General features: G+C 44.0%; 1 protein-coding gene across 1 annotated transcript in view; it reads left to right on the top strand.

The window, feature by feature from the left end:
* Positions 1-20,734, top strand: part of CPXM2 (carboxypeptidase X, M14 family member 2) — a 258,848-nt gene that overhangs the window by 183,522 nt on the left and 54,592 nt on the right. Inside the window, exons 9-11 of the mRNA XM_033941873.1 lie at positions 2,019-2,215; positions 9,583-9,762; positions 11,251-11,548. Coding sequence (XP_033797764.1) covers positions 2,019-2,215; positions 9,583-9,762; positions 11,251-11,548 — 675 coding nt within the window. The remainder of the gene's footprint in view (positions 1-2,018; positions 2,216-9,582; positions 9,763-11,250; positions 11,549-20,734) is intronic.

Below are 20,734 nucleotides of genomic sequence, written 5' to 3'. Positions count from 1 at the left end.
GGGACACTCTATGAAGGTACAGGGAAATACTTTTAAAACCAATAGGAGGAAATATTTTTTCACTCAGAGAATAGTTAAGCTCTGGAATGCGCTGCCAGAAATTATGGTAAGAGTGGATAGCTTAGCTGGTTTTAAGAAAGGTTTGGACAATTTCCTGGAGGAGAAGCCATAATCTGTTATTGAGAAAGACACGGGGCAAGACACTGCTTGCCCTGGATCGGTGACATGGAATGTTGTTACTCTTTGGGTTTTGGCCAGGTAGTAGTGACCTGGATTAGCCACTGGATTAGCCACATATAGTCATGGAGATGTATTAGGTTCTGATTTTGGCATAGATTGCATTAAAAATTGCTGTGGTTGGTCCATAAGGCCTTTTACATAAACATTTTCCTCTATACATCAAACAAATTGAATGAGAGTGTTCCTTAAGAAGACAACATAAGTATCACCTTACTGAGACAGACTGAAGTTTCATCAAGTAAGTATCCTGTTTCCAAGAGTGGCCAAGACACAAGTACTTGACAAAATCCCAAAGGCGTAATATAGATTTTATACTGCTTTCCCCAGATATAAGTAGTGGAGTTTCCCAAGTCCATCTTCTTTAAGGAACTTATCTAAGCCTTTTTTAACCCTGCTAAGGTAACTGCTTGTACGACACTCATAGAAACATAGAAGCTTAGAAGATGACGGCAGATAAGGGCCATAGCCCATCAGGTCTGCCCACTCTACTGACCCACCCCCAAGTCTACTATCCTAGGGATCCCACTCATGGTGACAGGTTCCCTTAGCTTAACCCTCTAAGGGATCCCACATGGGCATCCCATTTGCTCTTAAATTCTTGCAAGCTGTTTGCCTCGATCACCTGCACCGGGAGCTCGGTCCAAGGATCAACCACTCTCTCAGTGAAGAAATATTTCCTGGTGTCGCCATGAAATTTCCCGCCCCTGAGTTTGAGCAATTAATTCCAGAGTTTAATTACATGTTGAGTGAAGAAATATTTCTTGAACACTGTGTTCCTCTCAGCACTTTTTGTTTCAGTTAGCAATATATCCCCGGACCCTAATGATTCTTCTAATTATCTATCTTGTAATTTCACTGGGTATGCCCAGACCAATTCTTTTGTAATTCACCTAGAACCGAAAGGTATTGGCGGAATAGAAAAACAAAATAATTTATCAAGAAGAAACAGAGCACTTTGCTATGCTGGAACTTTTAATGGAATACCTTACCAGCTGGTGGAAGGTTGGGGGTGAAGCTCATACTTGAGAGAAGATTGCACTGGTAAGAGTGGAGATATACAACATAAGAACATAAGAAGTTGCCTCCACTGGGTCAGACCAGAGGTCCATCTCGTCCAGCGGTCCGCTCCCGCGGTGGCCCATCAGGTCCGTGACCTGTGAAGTGGTTTCTGACCACTTCTATAACCTACCTCAAGTTCTATCTGTACCCCTCTATCCCCTTATCCTCCAGGAACCTATCCAAACCTTCCTTGAACCCCTGTACCGAGTTCTGGCCTATCACTTCCTCCGGAAGCGCGTTCCATGTGTCCACCACCCTCTGGGTAAAAAAGAACTTCCTAGCATTTGTTCTAAACCTTTCCCCTTTCAATTTCTCTGAGTGACCCCTAGTGCTTGTGGCTCCCCACAGTTTGAAGAATCTGTCCTTATTTACTTTCTCTATGCCCTTTAGGATTTTGAAGGTTTCTATCATGTCCCCTCTAAGTCTCCTCTTCTCCAGGGAGAACAGCCCCAGCATTTTTAACCTGTCAGCGTATGAAAAATTTTCCATACCTCTTATCAGTTTAGTCGCCCTCCTCTGCACTCCCTCGAGTACCGCCATGTCCTTCTTGAGGTATGGCGACCAGTATTGAACACAGATTTGCCATTGGTTCTGCTCTCCTAGTTCAGCTCTGTACATAAGGCTACTCTGATAGAAAGTTAATATTGTCAGTTAAGAAGCATTGCAAACAAATCTAAAGGAACTAATGATAGTTCTGATTTCTTTTTTTTTTCTTTTAGGAGAGCCAGAGTTCCGTTACATGGCTGGAGCACATGGAAATGAGGTGTTAGGCCGGGAGCTGCTGCTTCTCCTCATGCAGTTCCTGTGCCAGGAGTTCCTTGCAGGGAATCCACGAATTCGATATCTCATTAGGGAGACACGGATCCATTTACTTCCTTCTATCAACCCCGATGGCTATGATAAGGCCTCCCAATTGGTAAGTATCCACAAGCTGACTGAACACCACACAGAGAAGATAGGGAACCAGAGAGTTATGATAGCTATTATAGATGATTTAAAGTTTGCTATATCGCTTAACTTTACAAGAAAGAACTCAGAGGTGTACAATACCAAATATAAAAGAAATGAAATTAATTTGGAGTTTCTGCCAGGTACTTGTGACCTTGATTGGCCACTTTTGTAAACAGGATACTGGGCTAGATGGACCATTGGTCTGACCCAGTATGGCTATGGTCCATCTAGCCCAGTAGCCCGTCCTCATGGTGGCCAATCCAGCTCACCAGTGCCTAGCAAAAACCCAAATAGTAGCAACATTCCATGCTACCAATCCAGGGCATGTAGTGGCTTCCCCCCATGTCTGTCTTAATAACAGACTCTGGACATTATCAAAGAGCTATCAGTAAAAAAAAGCCATAACAAAGAGGTGAGTTTTCAGAGTTTTTTTTTTTTATAGCTCTTCAGATCTTGACACAGCCTCAATGACCCATTTAAATCATTCCATAATCGAGGACCTGCTACTGAGATTGCTCACATCCATGTTTTTTAATATAATGCACCACAACATGCCCAAGGCTCAACCTCCTAGTAGATCCTATTATATTAGGATAAAAAAAAAAAACTTGCATTGAAAAATCCTGCACTGTAACTATGGCAAATTTTAACCTGTTAACTGTATATTATGGGACTCATAATCGAAATGAAAATACGGCTAAAAATCCATCTAAGTCAGCACTTGGACGTCCTAAAAGACAGATCGTCCAAGTGCTGATAATGGAAATGGGTTTTTAGATGTATCTAGAGGGATTGTAGGCCTTTGACTGCTGCAGAGCGTCCAGAGTGAAAAGGGGCATTTTTTGAGGAGTGGTTAAGATGACAAAGTCAAAATAGGTATAAGTTCAGATTAGGTTGCTGCTGAGCTGATCGTGGCAGCTGCATTCAGTTTAGCAGCCTAGGGCACCCCCCCCCCCCCCCCAAAGACTACCAGCAGGAGAGATGCCCAGTCCTTCCTGCCGGACACCCCCCCCCCCCCGAGTCCCCGAATGATCGCCAGAAAGAGAGATGCCCAATCTTTCCTGTTGGACCCCCGCCCCCAAACCCCTGAATGATCACCAGCAGGTGGGATACCAAATCCCTCCTGCCGGACACACCCCTGAAATACCGAAAGATTGCTGGCAGGAGGGATGCTCAGTCCCTGCTGCTGGACATCCTCACCCCCCAAGAGTAGCCAACCTGATCCCCCAAGCACATCCTCACCGGACCCCCCCTGTAGCCCACTCAGACCCCCTGTAACCTTTTGTAGATGGCCAGCTGGATGGATCCTTCCTGCATCTGGCCAGAATCTTAGGCCCATCTACCAGTGCATTCTGGGATGTGCAGGAATTGGCCTAAGATTTCGATTGGCCAGATCCCATAGTACACCCCCCCATAGGAGGAGCCTAAGGGATCTGGCCAATTGGAATCTTAGGCCACTCCCAGCACATCCCAGAATGCACTAGGAGACGGGCCTAAGATTCAGATTGGCCCAGGTGCCTAAGGCACTTCCTACAGGATTCAGGGGTGTCTGGCAGGAAGGATTGGGCATATCTCCTGCCGGTGATCATTTGAGGATTCCGGGGTTGTCTTGCAGGAGGGAATGGGCATCCCTCCCTCCTGCTGGCAATCATTCGGGGGTTTGGGGAGGTGTCTGGCAGATTGGGCATCTCTCCGGCCAGCGATCATTGCGGATGGCTTTGGGAGTGTCCAGCAGGAGGGATTAGGCATCCCTCCTGCAGTAGTCTTCATAGGGGGAGAGGGGGGAATGGGTTCCCTGATTCTCTAACCGGTGCTTATGACAGATGCCAGTTAGAGAATTGTGCTGTTAGGCGAAGGACTGGCCCCTCCTATATCTAAAAGGTCTTGGTTTGAGCATTTGGGATTTTGGCAAATTTTTGGCCGGGAATATGTTTTAAAGATAGATGTAGTGGTTGTCTGGGCGATTAAACGCCTGAACATACAGGTAGGTCATTCTCGAAAAAAACCAACACATTTTGGATGTATTTTTCAAGAATGGACATTTCCCTGCTGCTGACTTTGGGCACCTAGCGCCTTAGGCCTAAAAGGGATTTAGACTTTTTTTAAATTATGTCCCTCAACTTATGTTAACCTGTAACCTGTTTTGAGGAGAACGGGATAGAAAATGAATTAAATAAATAAGAGTAACGTTTTTAAGTTGCTTAGATTGGTACAACGTGCATTATGACATGAGGCACGATTGTATATTCAGTAGGACCCAGATTCTCTATAGGGCGCCGATATTGGCAACTGCCAATCGCATGTCAATAACATCATGGTACCCTATAGTGAATCTCACCTCCATGTAGGCCAGGGTTTTCTAGGCCTACATTTCAGCACCTACGTAGAGGCTTTAGGCTGCCTAAAGCGCCTATGTAGGCGCAATTCCTGTGTGTATTATTTAGGCGCCAGTAGAATTTCCCCCTAGGTTCTTAGATTGTACTGTCCTCCATGGATGTTAAGATCAGCTTGTTGTACACCTGGTGGAAATACGGGGGTCTGCATTGTCTCATGATAGGACCTATCGAGGGGAATAAAATTCCAATAGGGTTACAGCAAGATAAAGACAGCATCAGTTAAAAAAAACCAATTGAAAACCTAATATTTGCAGGGCAGGATTAATTGGTCGAGGGCCCCTAGGCACACAAGTACACTGGGCCCCCTGCCCCGCCCCACCCCACCATGCGCCCAGGCGGAAACAGGAAGCTGCGTCAGCACCGCTTGCACAATTACAGTTCCCGTTGCCTTTCTTACCCACATTGCTTGCTTGTCTTACTTTCCGTCGATTGGGGGGGGGGGGCTGCGTTGCCAATTGGGGTGGGGCCCGCATTGCCAATCGGGGGGGGGGGGGCCCACATTGCTGATCGATGCTGGAGGGGCCTACCGCCGTTTGGAAAAAACAATGTTGATGCCCTCCTTCATCAGGCCCCCCTGACAATTTCGGGCCCTAGGCACTACTTGGCCTATTGGTTAATCCTGCCCTGATTATTTACACAGGTATATAATGAGCAACAGTGAGTGAGAAGTGATATTGAGGGGGTGAAGAGGTATTGATGGGGATTTTGTATATGCAAGTGTTTCGTTACTTGTTTTAAACTAAACTAAAACTAAACTAAACCTTAAATTTATAGACCGGGTCATCTTAAAAAAAATGAAGCTTGACTTAGTTAACAATCATAAGGTGAACCAGTAATAATAAAACAAAAACAATAAAATAAAATGAAAAAAAAATCTGATAAACCTAAATATACAAGTAATGATAAAAAGAAATATAAACAGAGCAAGTTGCTAAATGCTTAGAAAATAAAAAGGTTTTTAGTGCTTTGCGAAATAATTAAAGGGAGTTCAAGTCTCTTATCATAAATGGGATTGAATTCCAAACCTCCGTTAATTTAAACATGTAAGAATTTGTCAGCTTTCCTTTAGATCTAATTTCCTTAATAGAGTTTTACTCTTTGTTTATTTCGCGAGAAACATGATCTTTGAATGTTCCAGATTAATGGAACCAAATGAGCAAAATTACCAAACAAGAGTTTAAAAACAATACAAGCACATTTAAAGCTGCTCCTAGTTGGATAAGGCCCGACTTAGTGCAGGAAGAGGCAGTCGGAGCATACCGCGAGTTATTTCTTGTACTTGCGGCGCTCCGGCTGCTCTCTCCTGCCTCTCCTTGTCGGCAGTTCGGTCAGAAAATACCGTGAATGACTGGGACCGCAAACCGCCGACCGTGAAAGACCGGGGGAACACTGTAAACTGTTCTGAGATCCCTGGGAGAACGGTATAGAAAATAAATAAATTTGGTAACAGGACATCACGCTTCAATATGACTCATAAAGTATATGTGTTGACCAATCAATAAACTGATAAGGAAAATGACAATTATGACAACTATGAATGTCCAATAGAAATTAAGAACATAACATGTACTAACGTGGTCTCAGGTTGTTAAGAATGTATAAAAGGACAGTCTACTGCTGACTTAATCAGAACAGATACCAGGTATACTACAAAAGTCGGCTTTCTGTATATTCTCTCTGTTTACTCAATTGACTGAAGACTTGTTCTGTAAGCTGACTATTAAGTTTCAAGTTTCAAGTTTATTTTTAACTTATTGAATCGTTTAATTTAATTTGCTAAGCGATTTACAAATAAAAAAAGAAAGAGGTGTACACATTAGGTTAATTATAATAGATTAAATAAGTTTGACATACTAACATACAAACTAACAGATACATAAGGGAAGAAAGGGCAGAACTACAATTGTATATATAAAAGAAAACACAAATGGTAAAAACAGCAGGTAGGGTGATTAAAATTTAAAAGAAAAAAAAAAAAATATATATATATATATGATTTTAAGTTAAAAGCGTCTTTAAAAAGGAAGCTCTTCAAATGCCTTTAAAAAGTTTTAGGTTATTTTCCTCTCTTATATACTGAGGTAAAGTGTTCCATAATTGCGGGGCCATTACAGAAAAAATATCAAGGCAACGAGTTCCAATAACTTTTAATGATGGAACTGTTAAAAGTTTTTGATTAGTGGACCTTAGAGAACGTGATGTACTATGTGGAATAAGTAACTTATTAATGAATTGAGGTTCATTTGAGGACAATGTTTTAAAAACTAAAAGTAAAATTTTAAAAGTAATACGATGAGCGACGGGAAGCCAATGTGATTCAATCAGGAGTGGTGTGACATGGTCAAATTTTTTACGGTTGTGTATTAATTTGATGGTGGTATTTTGAACTATCTGTAGTCTCCTCTTTTCATTTTGGATAACATTTATCAGTAAAGAGTTACAATAATCAAGTTTCGAAATAATTAACGAGTGGATCAATATATTGAGCGATTTTGGTTCTAAAAATTTAGCAATTGAGCGGATCATACGCAGCCTATAGAAACAAGATCTGACAGTGTTAGTTATGTGTTCGTGGAAAGATAACCTATCATCTATAATGATACCTAGTATTTTTAGGGATTTTACTGATTTTAGATAAACATTGTCTAAAATAAATGGAGCATTTAGACTTATGTCTTTTTTTCCAAGGGAAAAATAGTGTTTTAGATTTTTGTATGTTTAAAGTTAACACATTAGAGCTAAGCCATTGTTTAATATCTACTAGCTTTCTATTAATTTCAGTTATTTCATCTTTGTTGTCTGGGTTAAGTGGATGAAGCAATTGAACATCATCAGCATAAGTGAAGGTAGTGAAGCCTATAGATTGACATAGGCATAGTAATGGAGAAAGAAAGATATTGAATAAAAGAGGGGATATTATGGATCCTTGGGGAATACCATAATTAGAAGTATAAGGTTTTGAAACTGTGTTTTTAAATGTAACAGCAGATGAATGATCAGAAAGAAAAGAGTTAAACCAATCGAGAACTTGACCACCAATTTCTATTGATTTCAATCTATCAAGAAGTAATACGTGGTCAATGGTGTCAAATGCTGCTGATAGGTAAATAAATATATTACTTATACAGCAAATTGAATAGTTGTGTGAGGTCACTGATCGATGGAGGTTTTGCAGCGGCTTTAGCTAGTGTAAAAGATTGTACCAAAACTGTAAAGTGTTGATGATGAAAGAATGCTTTAACCCTCTTCAGCATACACAAACTAAAAACATATTTCTTGACCAGAGAATTGATTTGATCTTTAAACGTAAGTGAAGAGTCTAAGAGAATTCCCAAGACTTTAGAAGAAGATTCAATTTGTAATTTAATTCCTTAGGTTAGTGTTATCATAATAGGGAGGTAATCGAGATTTGACCCTATCCACAGAAGTTTAGTTTTTGCTTCATTCAATTTCATTTGTATCGACAGTGCCCAATTCTGAAGCTTGGAAATATAATGATTTACATTGGAGGCAAGGTTTGAGAGATTCGGGTCTACTTCAAGAAAAATGAAAATGTCATCAATGTATGTAAAAAGAGTCTCCAGAGCTGACAGCTTAAAGTTCTTCAAAGTACTCATGTAGATATTAAAAAGGATTGGCGACAAAGGGATCCCTGTGGAACCCCACAAGTAGATAAGAACATAAGAACATAAAAATTGCCAACTCTAGATCAGACCCTAGGTCCATCAAGTCTGGCGATCCGCTCACGCGGAGGTCCCGCCAGGTGTACCCTGGCATAGATTTAGTCCCCATAGGGACTAAATAGGGAGATATGCATCTAGTTTACCCTTACCCGTATCACTCTATGCCACTCATAAGGAGATGTGCATCTAGTTTACCCTTAAATCCTAGAATGGTGGATTCCGCAACCACCTCCTCTGGGAGAGCATTCCAGGCGTCCACCACCCGCTGCGTGAAACTGAACTTCCTGATATTTATCCTGGACTTGTCCCTCCTCAGCTTTAGTCCATGCCCTCTTGTCCTTGTCACATTGGACATTGTAAATAACTGTTTCTCCTGCTCTATTTTGTCGATTCCTTTCAGTATTTTGAAAGTCTCGATCTCCATGATGTTGACATTACGCCATCCATATTTACTGTATAAGAACGTAGTACCAGAAATTTATTAAACCAATCCAAAACTACCTGATCAAGACCTATATCTGAAAGTAGGTAGATCAAGATATCGTGGTGGACTACATCGAAGGCAGCGGAGAGGTCAAACTGCAAAAGTATAACATACTTGTTTCGCAGTTGCAGCTGCTGAACCCTTGAAAGTAGAGAGATCAAAAGAGTTTCGGTACTGAAATTGGGTGCGAAAATCATGTTGAAATGGACATAAGATGGAAAACTTCTCTAAGTAAGATGAAAGTTGGCTAGCAACAATGGATTTGATCAATTTTGTTAATAATGGTATGTTGGCAATTGGCCTGTAATTTGAAGAAATAGTGGGATCCAAATCAACTTTTTTCAAGACCCATATCAGTAGAAAAAAAATCCATTTTCCAACACATGATTTACTAAAGCAGTTATCCATTTAATGGCCTGAGCAGGAATATTTTTGAATAAGTTTGATGAAAAAGGATCCAGAGTACATTTACATTTCCTTAATTTATCGCATAGTTGTGCATTTATTTTATGTGTGTTCATTGTAACCCGTCTAAATTTTAGCTAAGCTGAAAATATGCAATCAATCAATAAATACCTGATGTATATGAGTGTAACTTGCCTTGAACAACCATGGAAAAGATTTTAAAAAATAGTTGTTCCTCTCACCCTCTTTACTTATACCTGCACTGTGCCTCTTACATGTACTCAAGATCCTACTTGCTCCTTATATCTATCTGGAAAGGGCAGAAATAAGAACTCAAAAAGTTTATTTTGTGCTCTTCTCACAGGGGTCAGAATTGAGCAGCTGGTCTTTAGGGAGATGGACACAGGATGGAATTGACATCAATAAAAATTTTCCTGATCTGAACACAGTCCTGTGGAATGCTGAGGATCGCAAGCTAATTCCAAACAAATTCCCAAATCATTACATTCCTATTCCAAAATGGTACCTTTCAGAAAATGCCACGGTGAGACTTCTAACATTGCCAAAATAGGAGCCACCCTTATGTAGGACGCTATTGCAGTAGTAATTTTCAAAAGGAATTAGTAAGAAGCATTAAGAGCGGCAAAAACAATTATTTTAGCTGCATTTGTGGTGCCTCAGTTCTTAGGCATTCCCCAGATGAAGCTGACTGTTGGTCAGCAAAACGGGCTCCGTCTGGAGTAGACTGATATTCAAGATAAGTTTACAGGCACTATTTAGCTTTATAGTCTACAATTAATGGCTGTTTTGAGACTTTGATATTTATGGTTGTTCACTGCTTTGTGTGTTGATATTAGAATATTTCAATAGTGAGGAAATGAGATGTATTGAAAAATTTTATAAGAAAAACTTTAAAAAATAGTGACTGAGATAAAGTATGTAAAAAAGAAAACAACAATGATTTGAAACACACAACACTTAATTAGTTTATTTATTGATTTAAGTTGTACATTTACATATGAGGTTGTTGTTTCTAATGTTCATGAGAGGTTTTTTTTAGAGTCCATGATTGAAATCTGGAACTGATAAGTCTCAGACTTAAATCTTTATGATTCCCATCATCTCTGAGCAGGTTTCTGAGACCCTTTTTCCTCTCATTTAACTAACATCTATTTCTTGGTTCAGAATAAGCCAATATTTTGTTCAAGAAATATAACTCAGACCCATTCATATGTATGAGGTTACTAAGAATCACTATAGCATGTACTGTATACCTAGAGAGACTATAGGGGAAACATGACTCCCGACCCTTGAGGTTACTGGGGATGTACTGTGTGCAAGTAGTTGCAAAGTCTGAGTATTTCCCTCTTGGTTTTCCTCCGGTTCTATAAGGGGTATTTTCCCCTTCAAAACAGCACTCCCAGTTCTGAAAATGCAAACCTAATACATAATCCCTTGCCTCCAGTCATGTGGGTAAAAGTTTTAATATTTTGTGACAATACATGTATGTTTACCCTTCAGAGGGTGGGACATTTTCAAGAAACCTTTATACTCAAGTAACTTGACATTTGCCTAGGTAAATGGTTCCCCTGCCAGTGTCCTTAGGGGTGGAGTGTACAGCAGGATGTTGAGTGATTTGGGTACATAGGGAGAAGAGGGTGGGCTGATAGTTTATAGTTATTACACGTCTCCCTCCGAATTCTCTGTGATAGGGGATTAACAGAACCGCAAATAAGAAAAACCGCAAATAAATTTTTCATGTTATTCGCTGTTTTCTATTAAAAACCATCGTGAATATAGTGAAACTGCAAATAACATGGTGGGAGACCTGGCCTGTTCCTGAAGGAGAGGCAAAACACGGTGAAGAAAGTGCTGGGAATCAGCAATTTCTCTATGCAAGCTGATGTAATTTGGGGGGAGGAGCCAACAAGCTAAAAACCGTGAATAATCGAAACCGCAAATATGGAGGGAGAAGTGTATTTATAGTCTGCCTGGACCATACCCTTTCCAGAGCTCATTCTGTCCCCTTCAGGTGGCTGTGGAGACACGAGCAGTCATTGCATGGATGGAGAAAAACCCCTTTGTCCTGGGGGGAAACTTGCAAGGAGGGGAGCTGGTGGTAGCATACCCATATGATATGGTACGATCAGTATGGAAAACCCAGGAGTACACAGGCACTCCCGATGACCACGTGTTTCGATGGTTAGCATACTCTTATGCCTCTACACACCGACTGATGACAGATGCCAGCCGGAGAGCCTGCCATACTGATGATTTCCACATAGAAGATGGGACCGTGAATGGAGCCTCCTGGCACACCGTGGCAGGAAGTGAGTATCAGGGAGGGCAAATCTTGGGTTTTATATTGCACTAGTGTTTAAGCCCGTTACATTAACGGGTGCAGACTTAACAGTTAAAAAAATTTACTGAAATCTTTAATATCCATTGTACGGTTGATTTCTTGTAAGTTTTTCTATTTTTCTTATTTGTTGTTGGATGTTGTGGGCTTAAAAAATTGTTTGCTTTCCCATTTTTCCAGCAGGGCTGTGTGCCACTGGGGCATATAGGTGCAATTAAAAAACCCAAAATGTCTGAGAAATATTTTAAGTTTGTGAGATCCTTCTCCTCTGCAACAGTATAAATGGCAGTATTTTATTCCAAACTGCTTCCCCCTCCCCAACTAACTATGCATACAAACATGTATACCAAAGCCTAAGTTACCCCAAACCTCCGTCAACTGAACATAACACACATACTTCCCAGACAACATAAGAAACCCTGACTAACTCAAGGGTGTAAAGGAATGCTTGGTGCTCAGATGCTTATCTGTTTGGTGGTTATATTATATTGTGCATGTGCAGGCATGGAGTTAAAAGTGTGCATGTGCAGCTAAGGGTTTTATTATTATTGTTATTAAGATTATTTTAAGAAATATTGTTTTTTTTGGTGTTTTTTAATGTCATCCTATATAATAAAACGCTAGCCGCGCATGCGCACTCAGACCTGCGTGATCTGTGATCCCTGTTCCGTGATCTGTAGGTCCGTGGCCAGAGTGCGTATGCGGCGGCTAGACAAAGCGGGAGAAACACACTCGAGCGCTGTGGCCGACTTAGGATCGTGGGAGGATGCGCCGCAGCAAAGTGCTGCACAGGTACTGGAGGGGGAGGTACATATCGCTTCTGCACATACCGGTACAAACCTCCCTCCAGCATTGGCCGCCACAGCACGTTAAACAGGCTGCTTCTCGGCTTTCTCCTGCAGTTGAGTCCCTCTGCCGCGTCACTGATGACATCATCAATGACGTGACAGAGAGACTCAACGGCAGAAGAAAGCCGGGAAGCAGCCTGTTTAACGTGCTGCGGCTGCCAACGCTGTAGGGAGGTTTGTTATTAAAAGTTATCTCGCTGGGAGGGTCGCAGAGTCAACGGGGGTTGGGCTGGGAGGGGAGAGAAGCGTCTGCCTCAGGTGCTTCAGGCAGCAGCAGCGTTTACAATTCACTGCTGTTGGGGCTTCAGGCCTTCCTCTCTGACCGGTCCTGCCTACTTCCTGTTTTCATGAACACAGGACCGGCCAGAGAGGAATACCTGAAGCCAGCAACAGCAATGAATTGTGAATGCTGCTGTTGCCCGATGAAGTAGTTGAAGGAGGAAAGTGAGCAGAGGGGGAGAGAATGGCTTGGAGGGAAGAACAGATGGCAGGGCATGGAGGGAAGGAGGAAGGTATGCCAGACCAAGGGAAAAGGAAAGAGGAGATGGAGAGAGGCCATATGGGACAGAGAAAGAGAGGGGGCGGACACTGGATGGAAAGAGAAGAAAGGGCAGTGAATGGAAGGGGCAAGACAGAGGGTGAACAGTAGATGGAAGGGGTAGAGAGAGGGAGACAGACACTGAATGGAAGTGTGGAGGACAGGGGGAGCAGCATGCAGGATTGAGGGAAGAGGATAGAGTTAGAAATAAAGATAGACAGGGGGCCAGCAAAAGACACAGACAGAAAGAATGACAGCATCCAAGGAGAGAGAGACAAATAAAAAAAAAAAATCAAAAACAGACAGACAGACAGACATCTACTCTAGCACCCTGCATGCATAAAATGGTCCCTGCGGTCTTGCCGGCTCCCCCTCACTCACAGTAAGTAATTTCTTTGTCACCAATCCCCCCTCGCACCCCTCCTCGAAGCACCTGAACCCCCGTTGACCCTTCCATCGCAGTTTGACCCTCTCATCCCTTCCCGCCGTCTGACTGACTCACTTAGTCCCTTGACGCCACCCTTCCCTTCCCATGGTCCTGACCGTTGACCCTCCCATCACGATATGACCTTCCCATCCCTTCCCGCCGTCTGACTGACTTAGTATGACTGACTTAGTCCCTTGCCGCCCCCTTCCCTTCCTGCGGTCCCGACAAACCTGCCCACTCCAGCAGTGTCCAAAGCACTTTACATATGCTGCTTCGGGGTCTTCTACTGCCCTGATTTGCTCTGCTGCATCTCTGATGATATCATCAGGGACGTGCCAGAGTAAATCAGAGCAGTAGAAGGCCCCGAAGCAGCGTGTGTAGAGTGCTGCGCTGCTTCAGTCGGAAGGTTTGTCGGGACCACGGGAAGGGAAGGGAAGGTGGGGCGGCAAGGGACTAAGGGAGCCAGCCAGACCGCGGGAAGGGAAAGGGGTGGTAGGGGAAAATGCTGCTGCTGCACAGGGAAGTGGTGTGGGGGAAGGGAAATGAAGGGGGAGGGAATGCTTGTGCGGCTGCACAGGGAAGTGGGGTGGGGGGAGGAAAATGCTGCTGCTGCACAGAAAAATGGAGGGGGAGGGATAGAAGGAAAGACAGACAGTGGGAGGGAGGGAGACAGAAAGAAAAGAAGAAACATACAGGGGCAGGGAGAGACACAGAAAGACAGAGACAAAGGGGGCCAGGGAGAGACAGACAGAAAGAAAAACAGTGGGAGGGAGAGACAGAAATAAAGAAAGACAGACAGACATAGATTCTAGCACCCGTTAATGTAATGGGCTTAAATACTAGGGGCCCACAGAGAGACAGTCAGGGAGGGGGAGAGGGAAAGGGGGCTGCTTTCTAGCACCCGTTAATGTAACGGGCTTTAACACTAGTATATTTATAAAATGTCTTTATAGACAATGGGGTTCATAATAATAAAAAAAATGTCTAAAAAGTGTCTTAAATGACTACTTGGATAATCAAAAAGCCTGATCGTCCAAGTACCCCTAACCAAAGCTAGTTTTAGATGTATCTAAAACCAGTTTAGGTCTTTCCCCTGCCACTAAATGCACAGAGAGAAAAGAGGCGTGTTTAGAGGAGGGAAAAGGGCGGGCGGTGGGCGGGAAGTGGGCTGACCTACACCTAGGCATGCAGCAGGTATAACCAAAACCTTAGGCAGGTTGCCTAGTCGGCACTTATACGTTTTTGACTTAGACGAAGTCAAAACAGGTATAAGTGCCGAAAAAGGGGCCGCTGAGCTGATGGCCGCTGGTGCGATCAGTTCAGCGGCCCGGCAACCTACCCACCCACCCACCGCAACCATTGCGGCAGGAGAGATGCCTCATCTCCCCTACTGCGATGCGATCACCCCTCTACCCGAACTACTGCAATCTGCGGCAGGAGAGATGCCCAATCTCTCCTGCCATGGGTTGTGGCAGTTCGGGTAGAGGAGTGATTGCATCGCGGCAGGGGAGATGGCCAATCTCTCCTGCCGCGATACATCACCCCCCCCCCCGAAAATATTGGGGCAAGAGGGAACCCAAGCCCTCTTGCCCCTCAGCACCCCCGACCTCCCCGACAACATCGGGGCAGGAGGGAGCCCAAGCCCTCCTGCCCCGCCAGCCGCGGCACCCCGCGACAACATCGGGCCAGGAGAGAGCCCAAGCCCTCCTGGCCCCAGCGATCTGCGACCCCCCCCCCCCTCCGATTACATTCAGGGCAGGAGGGAACCCAAGCCCTCCTGCCCCGCGGGCCCCCCCCAATTACGATCAGGCCAGGAGGGAGCCCAAGCCCTCCTGACCTCTCGCCCCCCACCCCCTACACGATCGGGCAGGAGGGAGCCCAACCCCTTCTGCCCAGGCGGACCCCCCTATCCCCCACCCCCCACTACAATATGGGTGCCTCAGGCACCACCTGTGGGCGGGGTTTCAGCCGCCTGGGCCAATCCGGCCCCATTCCAGAGCTGCTGGCCTGCCAGACGGGCGGGCTTGGCACCCATCCTTCCAGCCAACGATTTGAGTTACGGGGAAGGGGGGTGGGGTGGGGGGGTTTTGGGGGGATCGGCGGAGGGGTTGCGGGTCGGTGGGGGGAGCGATCGGGTGTTTGGGAGGGGCGGACGTTGGGGGGAGGGGAGTTATGTCTAGGGCAGGAGGGCCTGGGATCCCTCCTGCCCATATTGTAGTGGGGGTGGGGAATAAGAGGGTCCGCCTGGGCAGGAGGGGTTGGGCTTCCTGCTGCCCGATCGTGTAGGGGGGTAGGGGGCGAGAGGTCAGGAGGGCTTGGGCTCCCTCCTGGCCTGATCATAATTGGGCGGGAGCCCGCGGGGCAGGAGGGCTTGGGCTCCCTCCTGCCCCGAACGTAATCGGCGGGGGGTGGGGGGGTCGCGGATCGCTGGGGCCAGGAGGGCTTGGACTTTCTCCTGGCCCAATGTTGTCATGGGGTGCCACGGGTGCCCAGGGCAGGAGGGCTTGTGTTCCCTCCTGCCTGACCGTAATCAGGGAAGGGGGGTTTAGGGATCGCGGGGCAGGAGGGCTTGGGTTCCCTCCTGCCCCGATGTCGTGGGGGGGGGGGGTTGGGGTGGATTCTGTAACCGGTGTTGTTTTTGACAGACACTGGTTACAGACTCCAGCTTTTAGGCGAAGGACTGGCTCCTCCTTCGCCTAAAAGCCCTTGTGTTGGACATTTGGGGCTTAGGCGTTTTTTTTAGTTCATTATGGGGTATAAGTATAGATGTCGTTTGGCTACAAGTGTAGACGTAGTGGTGGTCTGAGCGTTTAAACAGCTGAATGTAGAGGCAGGCCATTATCAAAACAAGGACGTTTGTTTTGGTTATGGACACTTTCCCTGCTTCTGCTTTCAACATTTAAGGCCTTAAGCCAAAAAGGGACTTAGACGGTTTTTTTGATTATGCCCCTCCACATTTCTTGTGAAAATTCTGTTTGAGTTTGGTAATAGTTTTTCTTGGTTAGGGCCATCTACAACTGTCATCAGAATGTCTGAAAAACTTCTAACTCTAGAAAAAGCTACATATAAATGGCCATGGCTGAATACTGGTTCTGGCAAGTAAATGCCTACTTTTTCTAATGTTTGCCCCTGAGCTTTATTAATTGTCATGGCGAAGACTAATGTGACTGGAAATTGTCGCCTTCGTAATGTAAAGGGCAAATCAGTGGATGTTGGAGCCAAATCAATACGTGGAATAAAAACTAATTCTCCTTCTGCTGAACCGGTTATTACTTGAGCAACGATGAGGTTGTTCTTTAAGTCATTAATGATGAGGCGGGTACCATTGCACAATCCTCTTTTAGTATTTAGATTTCTAAGCAGCATAATGATTGCTCCTTTTTTAAAATTGAGTTTATGTTTTGGCATACCTGTTGGAGTTAGTTCATTGAGGAACTCTATTGGATAGTTTTGTGTGTCTTCCTGAGTGAAGTCATCAATTGAGGTGGAGCTGAGATATGTTACAGTTTGTCCTTCCAAAATGTTGAGTACCTGTTCATTTATGGTGTTTACTAGAGAATGACACGGGGAAAAAATCTGTCCCCGTCACTGCCCCATCCCCGGCCCACCATCCTCTGCACCGCCCCGTCACCGCCGTTCCCTTCACCGCCCCGTCACCGCCATCCCTTTCACCGCCCTGTCACCGCCACTGCCATCCCATTCACCGCCCCGTCACCGTCCCCGCAGCATCCATATAAGCCTTAGTACTGTAATATTTAGCTTATTCCTTTCTTAAGAATATAAGAACATAAGAAATTCCTCCGCTGGGTCAAACCTGAGGTCCATCGTGCCCAGCAGTCCGCTCACGCGGCGGCCCAACAGGTCCAGGACCTATGCTGTAATCCTCTATCTATAACCTTTATCCCCTTTTCCAGCAGGAAATTGTCCAATCCTTTCTTGAACCCCAGTACCGTACTTTGCCCTATTACGCCCTCTGGAAGCACATTCCAGGTGTCCACCACACGTTGGGTAAAGAAGAACTTCCTAGTATTTGTTTTGAATCTGTCCCCTTTCAACTTTTCCGAATGCCCTCTTGTTCTTTTATTTTTTGAAAGTTTGAAGAATCTGTCCCTCTCTACTCTCTCTATGCCCTTCATGATCTTGTAAGTCTCTATCATATCCCCTCTAAGTCTCCTCTTCTCCAGGGAAAAGAGTCCCAGTTTCTCCACTCTCTCAGCGTATGAAAGGTTTTCCATCTCTTTTATTAGATGTGTCGCTCTCCTCTGAACCCTCTCAAGTAATGCCATATCCTTCTTAAGGTACGGCGACCAATATTGGACGCAATACTCCTGCTGCTGAACTAGAGAAAGAGATGTTCAGCTGGCAGGGCTTTGTTTATAAATTTTTATCAACACAACTAATATACTACTTTATCCTAAAGCAAAAAATAAATAAATAAATAGAATTTTTTTTTTTTACCTTTGTTGTCTGGTTTCTGCTTTTCACATCTTCTCATTCAATTCCTTCCATCCACTGTGTGTCTTCTCTCTACGTCTTCCATTTGCTGTTACTGTGCCTCTCCCTTCATCCCCACCCCCAATTGGTCTAGCACCCATCTTCTTCCCTCCGCTCCCCCATAGTCTGGCATCTGTCTTCTTCCCTTCCAGCATCTTCTCCTTACTCTGTCTTCCACATTTCCTTTCAGGGTCTGTTCCTCTCTACCCTCTTTCAATGTCTGTTCTATTCCTTTCCACCATCACCCTTCCCTCCCTCCTTTACCATCTGTTCCTTTCTACCACCCTTCAGCTCCTCTCGCGTGGCCTATCTATCTACCTCCCTCCCTCTTATTTTCGTGGCACGTTACAATGTAATTTGTGCAAACCGCTGGAGCCTGCGAACTCGGTCCCTGTCCCATCTCCACAAACCATCTTGCTTCTGTGTTCCTATTTTCCCCATTTCTAATATCTCCCCTATGTATCTGGCATTGCCCCCCCGTGTCCATATACCATCCCCATGGCATGTCCCTGTCCCTATGTCCCATGCACATAATTTCCCCTCTTTCTGTTACCTTCCTGTGTCCAGATTTCCCCTATCTTCCTCTTCCATACCATTGTGTCTCTTCTTTTCAACCCCATCTAGCTTCTTTCCCTCTTTCTTCCCCCCCCCTGCTTCCAGCATCTGGCTCACCTGCCTGTCTTCCCCTTTCTTTCCTGCTGTGGGTTTCTTTCTTTCCCTCTTCATCCCCTTGGCCCAGAATATTTTTCCTTCACTCCCTCCTTCCTAGTTTGAGCTGGGAACACACCCGCCCAATGGCAGCATTTAGCCAGCTCCCTCCCTCCACCTCACCTTAGTTTGCAGGCTTTCTTTTTCGGTGACCCGCATGCTTTCAAAGAACCGCGCACACGCGGCTGCTCATTATTCAATCTACTGCTCTGATGCAACCGGAAAGTGGGATAGATATTTCCATTTACAGTTCTTAGATGTTCAAAGGATTGTGCACCAGAAACATTGAGCAATAGGAGGTGCTGAGAGTAGCGTTCTGGATCAGATAGTAAGTTCACAGAATACATGCGTCCAATAACTTTTTCAGCACTTTGTTGACGTAATTTCCAAGTACAATGGTCAGAGTCAAACACATAGTGTAAAGGAATATCTGGGTATAATATACTCCTTGCTTCTTCGTGGTCTTGATTTAGTTTGAACCAAGCTGTCAAATGAGTATTGCGTTGTGAAGCAATGTGTGTTGCCGTGGCATTTCAAATCCATTCAAACGCCCTGCTGCTTCTGGAGCGCTCACATATCTTGAATTCATAAAAGTTTTAATTTCATGATGATTTAAACTTCCGTGTTCTTCAATTACAACATTTGCACAATCATGACCTTTGTATACATATTTAAAAAGGTATTTGACGCTTTTCACAGAAGCACAGACTTCAACATTAATATGGCAATTGTACTTGAGGGCTAGATATGGATTATATGGTACAACCCAAGTATTATCAATTGTTTTGCTGTTAAAATTTGAAATTTGGCCTGTGTTTTGTCTTCTGTATTTGGGATAACCATTAATATTTGCAATAGTTTGTTGTTGAAATGGCTTTGGGTAATTCTTAGTGCATTTTTCATTTGTCATACACGGAGAATTTAGATTGTGTACTCCACATGGTCCATGAATCATATGTTTTGTTACAATTGCATATAAGTGAGGAGTGGTGGTTATATTTGGAATTTCTGCAGATACAATTTTGTCAGAATTTTGCCAGAAGATGTATGAGGAGAGACTGGAAGCCCTGAATATGTATATCCTAGAGGAAAGGAGAGACAGGGGAGATATGATTCAGACGTTCAAATACTTGAAGGGTATTAACGTAGAACAAAATCTTTTCCAGAGAAAGGAAAATGGTAAAACCAGAGGACATAATTTGAGGTTGAGGGGTGGTAGATTCAAAGGCAATGTTAGGAAATTCTACTTTACGGAATGAGCATCCGAGAGAGGTGGTGGAGAGTAAAACTGTGCCTTTGTATATAAAAATGGAAAAAAACTTAAAAACTTTTAAAAGCAATTTAAAGTGCTTTCTTTTTAACGACGCTTTTAATTGAACCACTTCTCCACAACTATTAATTTTTACTGTTCCCCTGGTCCTAAGTGTTTTTCCCTTAAATGTTCCTCACTTTTCTATTACAAGTGTATTTCTTCCCACTTATCCTTATGTTTCTATGGCAAATTCGTCAACATTTACCCAGTTTGTACGGTCTGTATTCCCGTAGTTTACTATAGGAAAGTATGTTTAATCGTCATTTTTGTGAAATGTTAATATTTTCTACTCTGTACAACGCTTTGAAGTATCGATAAGGCGTTTAATCAAAAATTGAATAAACTATAACTATAAATTATAAACTGAGTTCAAAGAAGTGTGGGATGAACACAGAGGATCTAGAATCAGAAAATAAGATTAAATATTGAACTAAGGCCAATACTGGACAGACTTGTACAGTCTGTGTCTGTATATGGCCGTTTGGGGGAGGATGGGCTGGGGAGGGCTTCAATGGCTGGGAGGGTGTAGATGGGCTGGAGTAAGTCTTAACAGAGATTTCGGCAGTTGGAACCCAAGCACAGTACAGGGTAAAGCTTTGGATTCTTGCCCAGAAATAGCTAAGAAGAAAAAATAAAAAAATTTAAATTGAATCAGGTTGGGCAGACTGGATGGACCATTCGGGTCTTTATCTGCCGTCATCTACTATGTTACTATCACTTCTTCTGTTTTTGGTTTACTATCATCTTTAAGAATGATTAGTATGTGAGCATGTGGTAAACCCCTCTTTTGAAATTCAATTAAGTATACAATGGCTTTTGTTAGTCCAAAT

Source organism: Geotrypetes seraphini, chromosome 4 (assembly GCF_902459505.1).
Source record: "Geotrypetes seraphini chromosome 4, aGeoSer1.1, whole genome shotgun sequence".
Lineage (NCBI taxonomy): Eukaryota > Metazoa > Chordata > Amphibia > Gymnophiona > Dermophiidae > Geotrypetes > Geotrypetes seraphini.
The sequence above is the reverse complement of the archived record's forward strand: the minus strand, read 5'-3'. Positions and strand labels throughout refer to the sequence as shown.